A 19,707-nucleotide genomic window follows, 5' to 3' on the forward strand; every position below is an offset into this window, starting at 1 on the left:
ATAAAGCAGAAGTAGATGTTTTTCTGGAACTCCCTTGCTTTTTTGATGATCCAGAAAATGTTGGAAATTTGATCTCTGGTTCCTCTGCCTTTTCTAAATCCAGCTTGAACATCTGGAAGTTCATGGTTCATGTATAGTTGAAGCCTGGCTTGGAGAATTTTGAGCATTACTTTGCTAGCGTGTGAGATGAGTGCAATTGTGCAATAGTTTGAGCATTCTTTGACATTGCCTTTTTTTGGAATTGGAATGAAAATTGACCTTTTCCAGTCCTGTTGCTACTTTCAACCTTTCCCAGCATCAGGCTTTTGCCAATGAGTCAGTTCTTTGCATCAGGTGGCCAAAATATTGGAGTTTCAGCTTCAACAACAGTCCTTCCAATGAGTATTCAGGACTGATTTCCTTTAGGATGAATTGGTTTGATCTCCTTGCAGTCCAAGGGACTCTCAAGCATCTTCTCCAACACCACAGTTCAAAAGCATTCATTCTTTGGCTGAGTTTTCCAAATTTGCTGGCATATTGAGCGCAGCATTTTAACAACATCACTCTCACTTGGTCAACTCTTTCCAGTCTAGACAAACGCCTTCCCTGCTCCATGGCCCCTGAGCTTCAAAGAGCTCAGTATGGACCCTCACCCACTGACTGCCTTCCCCAGAGGTCCAGAGGGTAGGGGCAGCCTCCTCTACTTCCTTGCTGTCTCCCAGCATCCAGCAAGGAGCTGGCCTTGTAGCAGCTCAACGTAAGAATGGACTTCTGGGTTGGACCTCGCACGTCTGCCTTGCTGTAGCCACAGGGCTCAGCCTGGGGCCCGCAGTCCACAGCACTCAGCAACTGTTTCAGGAAGGCAGGTAGGTGGGGAGACTTGACAAACACTCAGGATAGCTCCAGGGGAAGTGAAAGGAGGGCTGACAAAGCAAAGTGTGGAAAGATCTGGGAAGAAAACGAAACAGTAGAAGTTAGGCATGGGTTTGAAACAGAAGCTAACCACTCCAGTATTGTTGCCTGGAAAATCTCACAGACAGAGGAGCCTAGCAGGCTACAGTCCATGGGATCGCAAGAGTGGACTTAGAGACTAAACCACCACCACCACCAAGCGGGTCCCTAGACGGCTTTTCTCCAACTCTGGAGTTGGAGAAGACTCTTGAGAGTCCCTTGGTCTGCAAGGAGATCCAACCAGTCCATCCTAAGGGAGATCAGTCCTGAATATTCATTGGAAGGACTGATGCTAAAGCTGAAACTCCAATGCTTTGGCCACCTGATGCGAAGAGCTGACTCATTTGAAAAGATCCTGATGCTGGGAAAGATTGAAAGTGGGAGAAGGGAACGACAGAGAATGAGATGTTGGATGGCATCACCGACTGGATGGACATGAGTTTGAGTAAACTCCGGGAGTTGGTGATGGACAGGGAGGCCTGGCGTGCTGCAGTATATGGGGTCGCAAAGAGTCGGAAACTAGCGAGCGACTCAACTGGACCAAGCTGAGACGATTTTCGTGCCACTCGCAAAGAAGGCGGCACAAAGCCATGCCCCTGAACGGAGACTTCTGGCTTTTGTGCCACTCACAAAGATGGCGACACGGAGCCACGCCCCTAGCCAACGAAGCCGTCCTATGGAGTGGGCGGACCTAGAGGTCGGAAGTGACGCACACCGGAAGTCCATCCCACCGCCCGGCCGCCTGGGTTGCCCAGACTGCTGGGAAGGCGGTAGCTGTGGGGGCTCTGTGTGCTATGCGGCTGGATCCGCGGCTTGGGGGCGCCGCGGCGCTGAGGCTGCTGCTGGCGGCCCACGTGGTGGCGGCATTCGAGCCTATAACTGTGGGCATCGCCATCGGGGCCGCGTCGGCGCTCACTGGCTACCTGTCTTACAAGGACCTGTACTGCCGCTTCGCCGAGTGCTGCCGCAGCGAGCGGCCGCTCAACGCGTCGGGTACGGCTGGGCTGCCCTGGAGGGGCTCGCGGGGTGCGGGAGACAGGCCCCTCGCGGGCGGCAGTGCCCCCGCACCCCGCGCTCACCCTTCGATGGGGTAGGAGGGAGAGGTGGGGTTTCGGTCCCGGCTGCAGCCTCCTAAGCCGTGTCTTCGGAGAGATCCTCCGGATCGTGGGGGGTTCTGCCCAACTTCCTCCCTAAAAGTTTGCATTCCTTGGGAGGACAGTAAGAAGAAACTGAAACTGAAACACCCGCCCATCTGTGCCGTGTCGACCCTGTTAAGTACCTTTCAGACGTGCAGCGTCCGCCCCGAAAGCCCACATCTGACCCTCGGTTTTCTTCCAAGCCAGTAGGGTTGACTCGGGGAATTGCAAAGCAGCCCAGTCGAGAGGGCCAGTCCTTGGGTGAGCGAACACATTTAGTTTCCTTCTCCAGTCCGTTTCCTTGGAAGTGGCCTCGTGTGACCGCAGCCCCGTGGTTCCGCCTCAGTGCCAGCCCTGGGGTTTGGCAGAGATCCCATGCTGGACCACTTTGCGAACCTGTGCCTTCCACTTTGGCCAGCTGGGGCGAGCACTGCTCTTCTGGTGCGTGTTTAATGTGTATTTTTCTCTCTTGTTCTCGGGCTGGCTCCTGCAGCCCTCAAGCAGGACTTGGAGGAGAAGCTGTTTGGGCAGCATCTGGCCACAGAGGTGATTCTCAAGGCGCTGACCGGCTTCAAGAACAACAAAAATCCCAAGAAACCACTGACTCTCTCCTTACACGGCTGGGCTGGCACAGGCAAGAATTTTGTCAGCCAAATTGTGGCTGAAAATCTTCACCCCAAAGGCCTGAAGAGCAACTTTGTCCACCTGTTTGTGTCGACCCTGCACTTCCCTCATGAGCAGCACATAAAACTGTATCAGGCAAGGAATTGTTATCCCGTCCTCTGGCTTCTCCGACTGGTCTGGGTGACCCACTCCCTGACTCCAGCCTCTGTTTCTTTCTTTGCGCTGCAGTAGCCCCAGACCCCACGGGTTTAAGGCACAAGCCCCCCACCCTGGTGACCCTTTGCCATTTGCAGTTCTGCAGCTTCTGCCTCACCGATTCCAAAATAATACAGCGGGGTGTGGGTGTGCTCAGTCGCTAAGTCGTGTCCGACTCTTTGCCACCCCATGGACTTGTGGCCCACCAGGCTCCTCTGTCTGTGGCATTTCCCAGACAAGATACTGGAATGGGTTGCCATTTCCTTCTCCAGGGGATCTTCCCGATCCAGGGATAGAACCCGTGTTTCCTGCGTTGACAGGTGGGTTCTTTACCACTGAGCCACCAGGGAAGCCCAGTACAGCGGGGTGATGTTCCATTAAAAGATGGAGCCAAGAGCGGGAAGGTGACTTGCTCCCTACAGTCTTTGTGACCTTACGACAAATGAGAAACTGGAACCCAAATCTCCTGTCTCCCAGTCTGCAGGGTAGCCATGCTGTGCAGTGAGTATGCGCAGCATCCCTGTCCCAGCCCTTGGTTAAGTGAAACAGACTCAAATGGCTTTATTTAAGGCTCCTTTGGGAATTCCTTGGTGGTCTCTTGGTTAGGACTCCGTGTTTTCACTGCTGAAGGCACAGGTTTAATCCCTGATCAGGGAACTAAGATCCCTCAAGCACAGCCAAAAATGAAAAAATAAATTCCTGCCTATGATGTAGCTTCAGCTTGCCCTCTGCATTTAAGCAGTGAGGACCAGAGGATTTTTTTTCCTCCTCAGTAGCGGTTTTTCCCTTTGCTCCTCCCGTCCTTCGCATTCTTGGCATTGTATTGTTAAGTTGTCCAGTAGGGTTCTTGTTTAAGTGGACATCCTTGTATTCCTACATCCTTAGTGTTCCTATTTAGTGTTAGGTGGGGACTGAGATAAGGAATAGAAACTGAACAAGGAAGTAAAAGTGTATATCTGCCACATAAACAGTAAGACAGGGAAGACAGCCAAAAAGAGAATGATTTTCTTATTTTCCAAATTCTTTCATAATTCCCTGGAAATACAGGCACAAACGCTTGTCATGGCATGTTATCTAGGTCAGCGTCTTTGTTCACTGCACTTGTAACGCCATACAAGGCACTGGCCTTGGATACAGCGCTGGTCTTAGTCTAGTTTCTTATTCCTCAGTATGTCTAGTAGAATTGAGATTTCCATCCACAGTGAGATGAAAATTACTGGTTGGTTACCAGTGAAATGATAAATATTCACATATCTTATACTTCTTAAACCTTTAAAAAGTTGCACTGGGTACTTCATTTGAGTTAGGAAAACACTTATTTGCCTTTTAGCACCCATCTCTCTGCTGGTTTCCGTCCCCCCCTCACCCCTTTTTTTCTTTCTTTTTTTAAAATTTAATTTTTAAAAAAATTTTATTTAATTGGAGGCTAATTACAATATTGTAGTGGTTTTTGCCATACATTGACATGAATCAGCCACGTTCCTCCCACTTTTTATAGATGAAGTTTTGGAAAACTAGTTACCCAGTGAGTACAGATTAGGATGTGGTTTTTGTTAAACCCCAGAGAGCTCTGATTTTTCACCTTCCTGAGTGTGAAGAACAGCATAGCATTTCTCCCCTGGGCACACCCTTTTGAGTCCCCATGTCCCATTTCTTCTTTTATGGTTGGTCCAGGACCAGTTACAGAGGTGGATCCGGGGTAACGTGAGTGCATGTGCGGGCTCTGTGTTCATATTTGATGAGATGGATAAGTTGCACCCGGGAGTCATTGACGCAATCAAGCCGTTCCTGGATTACTACGAGCAGATTGATGGCGTGTCTTACCGGAAGGCCATCTTCATCTTTCTCAGGTCAGTGGGAGGCATTTCTTAAGTGGGAATGTACCGAGCCCTTCATTTTCCCAGGGCTAGAATGAGGTGCTGGGGACAAATGTGCCAGCCTGGCAAAAGTAACTTGCAGACGTCTTCCAGGGCAGGGGCAGGAGGAAACGAATGACGGAAATTGTTTCTGAAAATAGGCAGTTTCGCTACCTACACATGTCATCTCTGGGGTTTATAAAAAGTTGCAGCGTTGCACACCAAGTTTTTTTTTTTTTTTTTTTTCTCTGCCTGAGAAAACAGATTTTCAGCTCCTGAAGGCAGATGCTTTGTTTTTTTTCTTTGTCTAGTAGCACATACTAAATACTCTTTGATTAAAAATAAACTTTAGAGAACTATCACAAACTGATTCCATCTTAGAAAACTCAGTGTTTCCTGATAATAAGTGACATCAGTAAGAAGTCATTACGACCCTTTAATACATATAGACTGGTTTATATATTTGGCTTTAAGCTGCATAGAAACTGAAAAGGAAAAAAAGACTGAACTTAGAGCAGGTACGTTTCCTGATTAGAGTCTTTTTCTTAAAATTAATTTTTATTGGAGTCTAGTTGATTTAGTATGGTGTTAGTTCTGCGGTAGTTTGTTGTTCGTCACTCAGTCATGTCTGACTCTGTGACGTCAAGAACTGCAGCATGCCAGGCCTCCCTGTCCTTCACCATCTCCCGGAGTTTGCTCAAACTCATATCCATTGACTAGGTGATGGCATCTCATCCTCTGTTGCCCCCTTCTCCTCCTGCCCTCAGTCTTTCCCAGAATCAGGGTCTTTTCCAATGAGTCAGGTCTTTACATCAGGTGGCCAAAGTATTGGAGTTTCAGCTTCAGAATCAGTCCTTCCAATGAATATTCAGGACTGATTTCCTTTAGGATGGACTGGTTGGATCTCCTTGCAGTCCAAGGGACTCTGAAGAGTCTCCTCCAACACCACAGTTCAAAACCATCAATTCTTCAGTGCCCAGCTTTCTTTATGGTCCAACTCTCACATCCATACATGACTACTGGAAAAACCATAGCTTTGACTAGACGGACCTTTGTTGGCAAAGTAATGTTTCTGCTTTTTAATATGCTGTCTAGGTTGGTCATAGCTTTTCTTCCAAGGAGCAAGTGTCAAATTTAAAAACTTCATGGCTGCAGTCACCATCTGCAGTGATTTTGGAGCCCAAGAAAATAAAGTCTGTCACTGTTTCCATTGTTTCCCCATCTATTTGCCATGAAGTGATGGGATCAGATGCCATGATCTTGGTTTTTTGAATGTTGAGCTTTAAGCCAGCTTTTTCACTCTCCTCTTTCACTTTCATCAAGAGGTTCTTTAGTTCCTCTTTGCTTTCTGCCATAAGGGTGGTGTCATCTGCATATCTGAGGTTATAGCAAAGTGATACATACATGTGTACACTGTGTTTTAGATATTTTTAGCCATCTGGGTCACCACAGAGCATTGAGTAGAGTTCCCTGCGCTATGTAGTCGGTTCTCACTAGTTATCTTTTATATATACTAGTGTGTATATGTCATAGAGAAGTCAGGGTGTGATTTTAATCTGGTTTCTTTGGCAAACTCAGCAACGCAGGTGGAGACCTCATAACTAAGACGGCCCTTGACTTCTGGCGGGCTGGGAGAAAGAGAGAGGACATCCAGCTGAAGGACCTGGAGGCGGTGCTGTCTGTCGGAGTCTTCAATAACAAACACAGTGAGTCTCCCTGAGTGGGTGCCCTCTGCCCTCCGCCCTGCCCACAGCATCACTGTTCTCTTTCTCTTTTTTTTATTCTGGCCTTGCGGCTTGTGGGATCTTAGTTCCCCAACCAGGGATCGAACCCGTGCCCTCTGCAGTAGAAGCTCCGGTCCTAACCACCAGACTGCCAGGAAAGTCCCAGCCGTCTCTCTTCCTTTCACAAAACCACAGAATCTGCTCACCCCTGTAGCTTGGCTGAAGTAGGGGCTCTTTTTTTGGAGGGCATGCTATTCTAGAAGCCAGTTAGCGGGGGTAGCCAACCAACCTTACATCAGCCTTGACCAAAAGCGAATCTTGAGGGCCGCAGACGTGGGGAATGTGCTGGGGATCAGGACAGGCCCTGTAGGAGCCGCACGCTGGCGGGGTGACAAGGACAGAAGTGGCAGGAAACCCAGCTGTGCCCTGTTCCCCAGGTGGCCTGTGGCACAGCGGCCTGATAGACCGGAACCTCATCGACTACTTCATCCCCTTCCTGCCCCTGGAGTACAGACACGTGAAGATGTGCGTGCGGGCGGAGATGAAGGCCCGCGGTTCCGCCGTCGATGAAGACGTCGTCACCCGAGTGGCAGAGGAGATGACGTTCTTCCCGAAGGACGAGAAAATATACTCAGACAAGGGCTGCAAGACCGTGCAGTCACGGCTGGACTTCTACTGAGCCCTCGTGCAGGCGGGCTGAGACGCGAGCAGGCGCCCAGCAGACCTGGGGCCGGGCCCGAAGAAGCACTTTGAAGACCTCCTCGGGGTTTGCTCATTTGCACCTGTGGACTCGCGGGATCTGGAAGGTTCTGAGGGTTGATTTGTGAAATGATGCTCCGCTGTCAAGTGAACTTGTGTTGCAGCATGACGGCGGCGCAGCTGTTCACAGATGGAAATGAACTTTTGAAATCTGCCTCCCCCACACACTTAACTGACCTTGACAGAAGTGCCTTGAGAACAGAGGCCAAGGACTCTTTCTGACCCAACGGTACCCTCATCCCAGAAGCTGAACTAAAGTTCAGGGGCTAATACAAGCCAGGGAGCATTGGTTTTCACCTGCCAGAAACACTCTTCAGCTCTAGCTCTTTTTCTTTTACAGAACACGTTCACTAAGATGAAGTATTTTCAGGTAACATTGGTGGCACCTTCGGGCACAGATTGTCCAGTGGGAGAACCCAGGTCCGAAGGCCAAGCACACGGCTGGGCGAGCCGTCTGCTTGTGGGGTGGGGGCTCCATGCCAGGCCCCTGCGGCCCCACAGAACGGGCAGGACCTCTCCTTCTGTCCGCGGCTTTGCTGCTGTTTACAACCCTCGTCGTGAGATTCCATCCCCAATTCTCACTTGGTGTTGACCGCAGCCTTTCTGGTACTGCTGCTCCTCCTGAATTTCAGCCAGGGCTCCGGGTCCCACCAGCCATCTCATCTCTAGAGATGGATCAGAACACAGCCGTTGGCTTCGAGTTTGAGTCCTTGGTTCCCACGGTGGAATGCTTGTTACAGTTTACATGTGGGTCAGCTTTTCACTTGACTCCACAGAACCATTGGAAATCCGCAGAACCCCACCTTTCTCCACAGATGACACGTGCCAACTGGATGGTCAGCTTGCAGGTTCTGCATTGCCAAAGAGAAAGTATTGTACACTAGAAACGCTTGAGTTTTTAAGAACATGGCTATTTTTAATAATGTTTTTACTGGGAATCTTACCTAATAGAGAAACAAAATGTTGCTTATTTTAAAACATGTGAAGGGATAATTTCCTGTTTCTTTATCAGATGCTCTTAAAACAGATGGTCTTGGCTGGTCCTGGGTGTCATCTAAGAATGATGTCCTTTATGGTGGTGCCAGGCTGCACTGCCCTGGCCTTGGGGAAATAAGACTTTGATTCCAGCCAGTGTGAATCGCTCCATCTTGTGGTTGCAATGCAACTAAAGACGCGTAATGAGAACATGCAGCTTTTTTATATGTATAAGATGTGGCAGAATGAATGTTCCTACAGCATGGCAGTGCCTTATAGAGGATCACACTTAGTCTCTAAAAAATGTCAAGGTGAGGCTTGAAACTTTTAGTACCTGTCTTCAAGTTGGATCTAAATTAAATTTCTTTTATAACCTTTTGGGTGTCTGGTCAGGAGGAGATAAGATTTCTTGTTTACAATGATGCAATAAACTCAAGACGTGTTGGCTACCTTTGGACTGCTGTTACTGACTTGTAACTTGAAAAGGCCACAGATGCCCATGGCCCAGCCTCCTCACCCCGAGTAAGACGTAGATGAGTTTGGACTGACCTACTGAATGTCAAATAATAAAGCTTAAATTTTATCATGAGATGCCACTTGAAGATTTTTTTTTCTGGTTTATTTGGGAGCTCTGAAGTTTGAGCTGAGAAGAAAGGCTCTTTAATAACTTGGGTGAATTAGGCTTACTGGACATGCTGGTTGGCTGTCTTCATGTCAACGTTTACCTTAAAGGCTGTTCGGTACAAAGTTAAGTTGGATTAGATGATGAGTCACACCCCAGCTAATTTTCCTGGATGTAAGTACCATCAGAAAGAGCTGGTCTCACTCTGTGTTTTGGCTGCACTCCACGGCATGTGGCACCTGAGTTCCCCCACCGGGGGTCAGAGCCACACCCCCTGCACTGGAAGGCAGTCTTAATCACTGGATCACTGGGGAAGTCCCAAGCCGGTTTTCTAACAGATATGTTCTAAAATTAATGCAGGCAGGAAAGCGAGGCCCTAAAATGTGATTCACGGCTGCCATTCTGGACCTAAAGTGTGGCCAAGCTCAGATCAGGAAACCTGCTTGCCTGGTCTTCCCGCCCGGAACCTGAAAATAACAAAATCCTTGTTACGTTAACCAGATCTCAGCTTAATCTCTCAACCTGGGCTCTTCAGCAAGTGATTTGTTCACAATGGCTCTTCCTAGGACTGAGGATGGAGCCCTTTCTACAAAGTTGAGACCCTCTTCACCATCAGGTCACCCACTCCCGTTTTCAGATTGGAAGTGTGCACCCCGTGAGCCTGCCCTCTCTCCATCTGGGTCCCAGGCCTCTGCCGCTTCCACTTCACCCCACACAGCCTCATCTGGAAGACTGAACTTTCTAGGTGAGTCAGGGACCCCAGTGTCCCCTAACAGAGACTCCCAGGGGCTGGGGACTTCTTTAGATGAATGGATAGCCCCAATCCGTGACTCCTGGGGACATGACAGCAGGCCAGCTTCAGGGCAACATCAGGAACTTCCCAGTGCTCAGGGCTGCCTTAGGGGCCTGGGTGGCCTTAGTTCCTGTACTGGGTGCGTAGCCCTGAGGCAGGGCTCCCCCGTCTTCTGTGCCTGCTGAAGACCGCCCCTGTGAGCACTGCAGACACACACCCACAGGAGCCCTTGTAGGCACACGTGTTGCACAATACAAGGTATTTAGGCGCCTACACTGCTCTGTGCTCCTGCCTGGCTTCTCAGTGGGGGCTAGGTCTCCAGACTTGAATGAACTTCACAGCTGGGAGTTGGGAGCTCCATGAACCCGTGACACCCCAGGGAGCTGAGCAGAGCCGGAGCCACCCGGATCCTCAGCTGTGTCACGCTCCTCCCCATTTCAGCCTGGGATGCGCTGTTAGGTCTCAATTCACAGCTCAAGCACAGAAGGTAGGGCCTCGAGGTGTTTTTTTTTCACTAAAAATGTATTCACGAATCATACTGTTTTATTGTAAAGTGGCAGCATTTGCATTTAACAAATAGAAACACCGTGCTCAGCGTCATGGGGGCTAAGCTTTCCTAGAGGTTTGGGGAGTTGATTAAACATGATGAAAATGAGTAAAAAAATATGAAAAACCGTATTTTATGAAAATTTGGCAAAACCTGCCACTGAGTGCATGACTCATTCAGGAATGGAAAGCAGAGAGGGGCCATTGCAAAGCTGACTGACAGGCAAGCGACAGGCTTGCAGACACTTTGCTTTCCAGGAAATTCTGTTTCTAACAAATTGTTCACAGTGTTACTAAGATCATTCACAGTGTTACAGTTCACAGTGTTACTGTGATGAACACTCTTGGGAAGGACACTTGGGCCTGAGTGTGTCTGTCTGCTGTCTAAGGCTCATCGCCCTTGCAGTGGTCATCCCATGACAGGTCTGCTCGCTGCTCCAGCCTCGGTCCCCAGTCACGCCACCCTAGAGGACAGACTGAGGGCGGCAGGCGTGGGCACTTACGCAGTAGTGACATCACAGCGTACGTTGTAATGATAGGAAATTACTAAAACACACACAAGTCAACAACTTAAGAGTCTGAAAAGTTTCTCATAATGTTAAAAACCATTTTAAATAAAAATGATCACATTTTTCAGTAAAACTGATTCATCCTTCCTTGAAACAGAAACATTTGAAATTAAAACATGATTTTTAAAAAAAAAAATCATGAGCCCTGGCTTGGCTGGGCTGGGAGCTGGCTCCTCCCCTCCTCTGCAGGCCCTGGGGTCTGCTCCCCGTCCGCATCTGTCACCGACAGCCTGCAGATTCTGCTGGATGAAAAAATAATGCCCGGGCAAGCGCCTGTCCTGTCACACAGGACGAATTCATTTCACTCCTCGTCCAGGACCAGAGAGGGGACGCGGGAAGCAGCCGCTCTGGCGCCATCAGTCATCATAGTAGTAATCTAACTTGGTGAACACGGTTTTACAGCCTTTGTCGGAGAAAACTCTCTCCTCTTTGGGGAAAAATGTCATTTCCTCGGCCACCCTGCTCACAATGTCCTCGTCCACCTCGTAGCCTCGCGACTGCATTTCGACTCTGATGCACATCTTCAGGTGTTTATATTCCAGCGGGAGGAAGGGAACGAAATAATCGATGAGGTTTCGGTCAATTAAGCTGCTGTGCCAGAAGCCACCTGGGAAGAAAAAGGTGCTGTTCATCCACCGTCAGTCTGCCCATCGGCCTGTCCACATGCGTGGGCAGTGTGTCGACCACGAGGGGGAGCCCCGTGCCTGCCCTCAGGGGAGACTGGTCTAAGGAGCAGGCAGACTAACCAGTGAGCTCGCCTGGCTTGTCAGCAGCCAATGACAGGGTGACGCCACAGTGGGCGGGGAGGCCTCTCAAGACGTGAGCTCAAGACCTCACGCGGGAAGGAGGCTCACCGGCTGTCCCAGGACAGACAGGCCATGCAGGCAAGGGACCAGAGACTCACAGGTTGGCAGGTTCACAGAACGGGGAAGGTGACGGGAGTTCCCGGGGAAAGACCAGCCTCTTGGAAATTTGTGACTGGCTGGGGTTCCTGTGGCTGGATCAGTGACAGGGTGGACGCTCTCTGCTGCCGCCACCGTGTCCAAACCCTCCAGAGCGTTTGGGGGACCAAAAGCTAGAGCCCCCACTAACGTGTGAAGACAGTGCTGTTCTGGCCGCAGGGCGCACGCTTTCCCGGACGAGGCCTGAGCCGCTGCGGTCACGGGTCTGGGAGGACCCCGGCCTCTGGACCCTCCCACTCCCTCCTGAGGCGAGCCAGCACCTGCTGGGTCACGGCCGGAGGTTCTTCAGAATGTCTCTCCTTCCACCTTCCCGCTTCCGTCCTGTGCCTTAATCCCGGGCTGGCTCTGCCGCCCTTCCCACCTGGGTTTTTCCCCCACACTACCAAGCACTCCTCGGACACCACCTGGAGGCCCTACAGTTCACCTCGGTTCTGGCGACACTGCACCCGGAGACCTCATCAGGTCCCACAGGCTGGGCGCTGTCCCACAAGACAGCCCCCCCAGCCCCCGACCGAAAGTTCCGGCTGTCCCCTGTGCTTCTGAGGGGCCAATGATGTCCCTCCTTGGGTTCAATTTCTTTGTAAGTGGAGCTCATGGAACTCAGAGAAATCTTTTACGACTAGACTACTGGTTTATTATAAAAAGATATGACTCAGGAACAGCCAGCTGGAGGAGACGCAGGGGCCAAGGCATGTGGGAAGGGGCGTGGAGATCCCATGAACTCTGAGCCCATCACTCTCCCCAAATCTCTGCGTCTTCACCAACCCGGAGCTCTCCGAACCCTGTCTTTTAGGGTTCTTAAGGAAAATTCTCTACATAGGCATGACTGATTAAATCACTGCCCACTGGCGACTGAATCAACCTTCAGCTGCCCCTCCCCTCCCCAGGGGCCTGAAAGGGTTGGAGACTGAAAGCTCTAACCCTCCAATCCAGGGCGGTTCCCCTGGAAAGCGCCCCCCACCTTAGGTATTCTGCAAAAGTCACCTCACTTAACACAGACTCCGGGTGGCTGAAAGGGGCTTGTCAGGAACATCAAGACACCTTTATGGCTCTCACTTCTTGGAACCTCCAAAGGGCTTTAGGAGCGCTGGGCCAGAAAATGAGGACAAAGGCCAGACACACGTTTCTTACTGTCAATCATGGCATCACAACTGGGGTTTATTCTTTTCCTGCCCAACAGGGCTTTGCACACAGCCGGGGCTCAGTAAACATCTGACTGACTGGATGGGGTGGAGTCTGTGGCCGTGGGAAAGAACCAAACTGAGTGCTGGGTGGTAGGCCCGCAGCAAGTGGGACAGCCCTGGCCAGTCTCCCGAAGGCCTGCTGGACTTGCCTGAGGCTGGGGACAGAGCACAGCCAGGCAGACGCTGACCTGCCTCCCGGGGTTCACAACGGAGGAGCCGCCCAGTCAGCCAGTAAACAGATGATCCCCCGTAGTGCCAGGGGCTGTGAATGCTGAGTTGGGGCTGTCAGGCAAGGAGGGCAGAAGGCTAATCAGCCAGGGAATCAGGACAACCAGGACCCCCAAACAGAGAGACCCCTGAAGAGTGCTCAGGTGGAGCAAATGACTTTACAGAGCCCTGGTGACCACTCCCTGGCCTGTCCTCAGCCTGACAGGCACTCCCCCACATGTCCCCACACAAGTGCACTGGGACTTCAGCTGCCTGCTCCCATGCCTCCAACGCGTCATTTCCCCTGCTCCCTGCAAACCTGCTCCTCCTGGAGGCCACCCCCTTAACGAACGGGGCAGGGAGGGGGGCCCTGCCAAGTGCTCAGACCAGATCCTCCTTTCTCATTCCCACACACAGTCTCGTTGTAGGAAATCTCATTGTTTCTACCTTCAAAGTACACACCAGGCCGACAGTGGCTGACCACCCCCACCGCGGCCACGCCTGGCCAAGCCGCCAGCATCTCTCCTCTAGGTTGTTGCAGCCGCTCCTCGCCGGCCGTCCCCCTGCCCCCGCTGCTGCCCTCAGTTTGTTCTCCACCTGGCAGCCAGGCAGTCCTGTTAAAACTAGGTCTGAACAGGGCAGTCGGCTCAAAACCCTCCAAGGACTCCCTTTTCCACTTGCAGCCGAGCCCTGCTGTGGGTCCCCAGGCCTTCCACGATCTGCAGCCCACCCCAAGCTCCAGCTCTTATCTGGCCCCCTGCTATTCTATGTTCCTCTTCGTCCCGGCACACTCCCACCTCAGGGGCCTTGCGTGTGCTGTTCCCCCTGGTGCAATGCTTTTCTCTCATTTCCCCATGGCTCCCTCATTCCTCAGGTCAGCTCAGATGTCACCCTCACGTGAGCATTCCCTCACCACTCTATTTATTTAAAACTGCAGCCCTTCCTTGTCGGGCTGTTCCTCCAGGGCACAGACCCTCAGAGTTCCATGGCAAGGCAAGAAAGCAAGGGACCTGACGGCCTATCTACATCAAAGCCTCCCCAGCAGTCTTCCTTGTTCCACCATCTGCTTCGATTTAACTGAAGAAAACAGGAAACAAATATTCAAGATCTTGAGGATCAACAAAGTTCCTCTTTCTTGAGTGTGAGTATAAGTCACCTGAAGTTTGTTTACACAGATTCCCTCAGAATTCAGACCTCAGTAGGCCTGGGGAAGAGACCGAGAATCGGTCCCAGGTGATGGGGAGGCTGTCAGTCTAAAATAGGGATGCAGGATCATGAATGGGGCCAGGGGAGGGGCCTGGTGTTAGGAGCAGATAACCCCATTTACTGTGCTTTCTTTTCTTTCGCTGCGCTGCACTGCATGTGGGATCTTACTTCCCTGACCAGGGTTCGAACCCATGGCCCCTGCATTGCAAGTGCGGAGTCGTAACCACCGGACCGCCAGAGCAGTGCCCCCACTTACTGTTCTTGTTATTGAAGGCCGACACAGACAAGGCATGCTCCATGTCTTTGAGCTTGATTTCTTCCCTCTGCTTTCCACTTCTCCAGAAATCTAAAGCCACATCTGTGATCCTTTCTGCTCCAGCATTGCTGCGGGACAATTCCAGTGAGTAAGGACTGGGGTGTTTCTCCCCGAAGCCCCCAGGGCTGGGGCTCAGAGCTCTTCAACCACGTCCCGGCCCCGACTTTACCTGAGAAATATGAAGATGGCTTTCTGATAGGAGACCCCATCCAGGTTGTCGTAATAGTCTAGGTAAGGCTTGATGGCGTCTATGAGGCCGGCGTGCATCTTGTCCATTTCATCAAATATGAAGATGGACCTCGCACAGGCACTCACGTTGCCGCGAATCCACGACTGTAACTGATCCTGAGTGACAAAGGGGAAGCCAACAGAGATTCTCAGAAGTGCGACTGACACAGCGGGGGAGCACTATTAACACCACACCTGGGGTCTACAAAGGCTGCATTTACAAGAGCTCACTGTGTGCTTCCTGCTGTGCGGAGCACTTCACACGAGCTCTTCTGTTCCTCACCACAGCCCCACACAGTGGGCATCATCATGCCCATTTTACAGATGAGAAGACCGAGGCACAAAGAGCAGAATCAACTCAGGTTCCAAAATTTTCCCAATGTTACACAATTGGGCTGTAACACAGTGAAGACCTGAACCCCACCCTGCCTGATTCCAGGGCCCCACACCCTGATTATAATTCTGTGACGTGTCACATGGATGCTACATTGCTAGTCCTCTGTCATCAAAACGAACATGTTAAAATGTATCCTGTGGACACCAGCCTTCTTGGGAGAAAGCAGAGACCGAGCAACCTCTTCCCTGATGAAGTCCTTGGAAGAGCCTGGAGAAGGGCTCTAAGGTTTCAAGAGGGGTAAGGAGACCTCAAGAGCACACATGCTCGAGGATGAGTGTGGGGAGGCAACATTCCTGAGTTTCTGAAACAGTGCCTGGAGACTGCTGGAATAAATCTGCTTAAATGGAACATTCCCTACAAACATTATGTAGGTACTTCTTATATTAAGCAATCAAGATGAGAAGGAGAGAGGACCCTTTCCATCAGAAATTTGAGCTATGGTTTTGCACAATGCTTTCCTAGATGTTTCCCCCTACGATAAGGAGAGGGCTTCCCAGGTGGCTCAGTAGGTAAAAGAATCCGCCTGCAATGCAGGAGACACAGGAGACCTGAGTTTGATCTCTGGGTCAGGAAGATCCCCTGAAGGAGGACACAGCAATGCAGTCTAATATTCTTGCGTCAAGAATTCCATGGACAGAGGAGCCTAGCAGGCTACAGTCCACGAGGTTGTGAAGAGTCAGACACAACTGACGCAACCAAGCACGACGCAAGGTAAGAAGAAGAGTTAGCTATTAGTTTCTGAGGAAAATTCTAGAAGTTACGATATAGGTCTTGACTTCTTATGATCTGGAGTTTTGCTTGGCTACTCAGACCACGGCTACAGTGTTCCATGGGTGCCTATTAACCAAAGCAGTAACTTTGCTCTGTTCCTGCAACGTCACTTCAGTCGTGTCTGACTCTTGCGACCCCATGAACTGTAGCCGATCAACTCCCCTGTTCATGGGATTCTCCAGGCAAGAATACTGGAGTGGGTTGCCACGCCCTCCTCCAGGGCATCTTCCCAACCCAGGGATCGAGCCCGTGTCTCTCAGATCTCCTGCGCTGGCAGGTGGGTTCTTCACCACTAGCACCGCCTGGGAAGCCCATCTCTGCTCTGGAGATATGAACTGACCTCTATTTACAGCAGAACCTCAGGAGAGCTGGAGTGACTTGAACAAGGCCACAAAGTGAGTCACTGTTTAAACGAGAATTCCCTCAGGTCTGGCGGGCTCTAGCCGCCAAGGCCTTCCATTCTGTTCCTCCCTCTTACAGACAACAGAAAACGTACATGGAGCACTCACTACAGGCAAGACCCTGTTCTAAGCACGGTTCACCCGTTTTATTGTGACGTTCCAAAACCCGTCAAAGCAGTTAACTACTGCATTTCCTATTTCACAGACCAGGAAACTGAGGTGCAGAGAGGTTACGTAACTTGCTCAGTCACACAGCTATTGAACAGTGAAGATGGAATGCTAACTAGGAAGAGCAACTCGTCCCTATTTGCCTGGAACTTTCCCAGTTGTAGCAGCGAAAGCCTCACATCCCAGGAACTCCTGGGTGGTCAGTGACCCTGATGCTCATCCAAGCTGAAGGGAAAAATGTGTTCACACAGGTGAGACAAAAAAAAGGCAATAGTTACCAATGATTTGAACGCTCATGTGCTGAGCATCATGTTACATACTTGACAGGTTTAAGAGCTCAAGAAATTCTCAGACTTCCCTGGTTTTACAATGGTTAAGACTCCCAGCTTCCACTGCAGGGGGTGGCACGGGTTCAAACCCTGATCAGGGAATGAAGACCCAACATGCTACGTTGCATGGTCAAAATTTTTTTTAAAAAGAAATTCTCACAACTGTCATTTGACAGATGAAGAACCTGAGTCTCAAGAGAAGTCAGGTGACTCTCCCAACGTTACACAGCTAAGTGGGAGCCTGGGGCTGAAATTCAGATGTGTCTGCCCTGGAAGCCAGGCTGTTAAATCAGTGAGTTCAAGTATAAAAGCAAACTTAGGCCTCCCTAGAAATGTTTCCCCTTTTATAAAACATGTTAGATTTGAAGAGCTTTAACCCGGATTTGATTACGTCCATCTGTAAAATCCTACCACACCACTTACTAAGTACCACATGCAGCCTGTTTTCAGAAACCAGCTTTGACGTCATTGCTTCTGTCATCTCCAACCCTCTGTAATTTCCACACTTTTTAAAGGGAAACGGCCACGTGTGGCTGTTTTCAGGGCTCACTCCTTTCAACACAGAACATCCAAATCCCATCCCCCAACAAAGAAACCCCAAAGCCAGCATCGTCCCTGAAGGATTCCCAAATTCGACCCTTGCCTTATACAGGGTGATGTTCGAGATGTGTGGGAAGTGCAGTGTGGCCACAAACAGGTGGACATAGTCACTGTTCAGACCACCCTCGTAGATATTCTCCGCGATGATTTTGCTGACAAAATTTTTGCCAGTGCCTGTCCACCCGTGCAGGGAGAGGGTGAGAGGTTTCTTGGGCTTCGGGTTGCTGATGAAGCCGGACAAAGCATTTAAGATGACTTTCTTTGCAAGATGCTGTCCAAAGAGCTTGCTGTCGAGATCCTTCTGCAGCGCTGCGAAAAAATCCAAAGCCAGTCAGGCAGGGAGTAGGGGGACACACCTGGCAAAACGTAGCCGTTTACAGGCTCACGTAAAGCCGGCAAAGCCCGCTAAGCTCTTCCAACCGTTTACTGGGACGCAGATGTACGTAGGCACTCGGCCCAGATGACCCGTGAGTCCAGGAGGCCCTCCCTCTGCAAGTCCTGCCCACACTTTCGGATGAGACCCACCCCGGCCCTGTCCCTCCCCACCCGAAGGCCGGCAGGAAAAAAAGGGCAGCTTAATTCAGATCCGCTGCTCCGAGTCGGGAGAGCCCCCACCAGCCTTCCCGTCTCCGGTGAGGAACGAGCAAGAAATTCTCTGGAGGAAGTTTCGGATCGTCCACCCGTCCGCTTTCTGGGCGAAGGTGCAGCTGGCATCCGCAGGTCTCAGACCAAAGTCCCGTCGGCCTGCGGTCGTGGCCCAGGAGCCAGGCCCCGTGCCGCACGCCAGTTCCGGGTCCGGCCCCCCCCCGCCCGCCATCCCCCGGCTGGGCACTGCCCGGGCTTCCGGGCCTCCTGGCTGCCCCCCGCCTCTGACCCCCTTCCCAGCTCTCACACCAGACCCCGGCCCATCCTACCTTCCCGGCTGAGGCTCCGCTTCGGGCTGCAGCACTCGGCGAACAGGCAATAGAGGCGCGGGTAGGAGATGTAGCCGGTGAGGACGCCGGCCAGGGCCAATCCCAGGCTGATGGGCTCCACCGCCCGCACCGCCAACGGTGCCAGCAGCAGCAGGCCCAGCGCGGCCCGCCCCAGCTTCATGCCGGGACCCGCGCCGCCCCGCGCGTTCTCGCGCCTACCGCCGACCGGCGCCGCCACCAGACCGCGCTTCCGGTTCCTCCCGCCGGCGCCCCCATTCTTCAAAGGGGCGGATCGCCTCCGACGCCGGCGGCCGCCATCTTTGTGAAGGGCAAAGCCCTTTCCTGCTTTGGGCGCTGGGGTAGTTGGAGGGGCCAATTTTTTCTTTTTCCTTTTCCTCTTTTTAGTAAAACTTGCATTTGGGGAACAGTTTTACATGGGCTTCCCTGGTGGCTCAGACGGTCTGCCTGCAATGCGGGAGACCCGGGTTCAATCCCTAAGTCGGGAAAATCCCCTGGAGCAGGAAATGGCAACCCACTCCAGGGGATTCCCCCAGCCAGGGATCCAACTCGTGTCTCCCGTTTTGGCAGGGGGATTCTTTACCACTGAGCGACCTAGGAAAGCCCTAATCTTTTGTAGGATTCTCAACTATTGGAATTTGATGCTCTTCTTATGATTAGATTGGAGTTATGGGTTTGGGTGAGGAATATACAGAGATACTATTTTTATAACATCATATCATAGGTACATATAATCAACATGATTTATGACTGTTGACGTTGACCTTCCTCACCTGGATAAGGTAGTGTTGGTCAGGTCTCTCCCAGGTAACAGTTACTTCCTCTCATTCATTGATTCATAATTTTGAGGATCTCCTATGGACTAGATCCTGGGGATTGAAGAAAAAAAAAATGAGGTGCAGGTGAATCCTGCCTTCACTGACCTTGCATTTGAGTGAAGGGGAAGAAAAGAAAATCTCTTACAGATGAGAAAACAGGCTGCAAGGCAAACAGATGTGTCCAAGGATTTAATGAAGAGGCTGTGAGCAGGACTCAAATCCAACTCCAAAGCCAAATGTCACTAACCACACGATACCTGATTTAACTCAGCCCAGGAGTCAACCAACCTGTTCTTTCCTCATCACAACCTGTGTACCTGCCTCACAAAAAGCGACACCACAAGTGGCACCAAACCTGGTCACTCAAAGGCTGGTGCCTATCCCAAACGAGAAGAACCCCTCTCAGTGACGGAACTGTGCTTCCGAGTTGCCCAACCCCAGAACATATGATCTGAGTCA

General features: G+C 51.1%; 2 protein-coding genes across 2 annotated transcripts; one reads left to right on the forward strand and one right to left on the reverse strand.

Moving 5' to 3' along the window:
• The first annotated feature begins 1,658 nt into the window (after positions 1-1,658).
• TOR1B (torsin family 1 member B) lies at positions 1,659-8,788 on the forward strand. The gene is made up of 5 exons (XM_070799415.1): positions 1,659-1,923; positions 2,560-2,825; positions 4,560-4,735; positions 6,320-6,447; positions 6,903-8,788. The coding sequence occupies exons 1-5, from the start codon at positions 1,725-1,727 to the stop codon at positions 7,142-7,144; spliced, it is 1,011 nt and encodes a 336-aa protein (XP_070655516.1). The 5' UTR covers positions 1,659-1,724; the 3' UTR covers positions 7,145-8,788.
• Positions 8,789-10,139: 1,351 nt separating this feature from the next.
• TOR1A (torsin family 1 member A) lies at positions 10,140-19,631 on the reverse strand. The gene is made up of 6 exons (XM_070799416.1): positions 19,204-19,631; positions 18,413-18,877; positions 17,542-17,807; positions 14,774-14,949; positions 14,545-14,672; positions 10,140-11,336 (listed from the first exon to the last, which is right to left on the reverse strand). Exons 2-6 carry the CDS (start codon positions 18,591-18,593, stop codon positions 11,086-11,088), a joined length of 1,002 nt encoding a protein of 333 aa, XP_070655517.1. The 5' UTR covers positions 18,594-18,877; positions 19,204-19,631; the 3' UTR covers positions 10,140-11,085.
• Between the last annotated feature and the right edge of the window lie 76 nt (positions 19,632-19,707).

This window comes from Bos indicus, chromosome 11, assembly GCF_029378745.1.
Source record: "Bos indicus isolate NIAB-ARS_2022 breed Sahiwal x Tharparkar chromosome 11, NIAB-ARS_B.indTharparkar_mat_pri_1.0, whole genome shotgun sequence".
Lineage (NCBI taxonomy): Eukaryota > Metazoa > Chordata > Mammalia > Artiodactyla > Bovidae > Bos > Bos indicus.

Bases quoted from the DNA above. Each gene is read 5' to 3' on its own strand.
- TOR1B (XM_070799415.1), top strand. From the start codon at position 1,725: ATGCGGCTGGATCCGCGGCTTGGGGGCGCCGCGGCGCTGAGGCTGCTG. The intron at 2,826-4,559 runs GCAAGGAATTGT...TGGTTGGTCCAG, and splicing joins AGCACATAAAACTGTATCAG to GACCAGTTACAGAGGTGGAT. The intron at 4,736-6,319 runs GTCAGTGGGAGG...TGGCAAACTCAG, and splicing joins GCCATCTTCATCTTTCTCAG to CAACGCAGGTGGAGACCTCA.
- TOR1A (XM_070799416.1), bottom strand. From the start codon at position 18,593: ATGAAGCTGGGGCGGGCCGCGCTGGGCCTGCTGCTGCTGGCACCGTTG. The intron at 17,808-18,412 runs GTAGGATGGGCC...ATTTTTTCGCAG, and splicing joins GCGGAGCCTCAGCCGGGAAG to CGCTGCAGAAGGATCTCGAC. The intron at 14,673-14,773 runs GTAAAGTCGGGG...ATTGTCCCGCAG, and splicing joins GCCATCTTCATATTTCTCAG to CAATGCTGGAGCAGAAAGGA.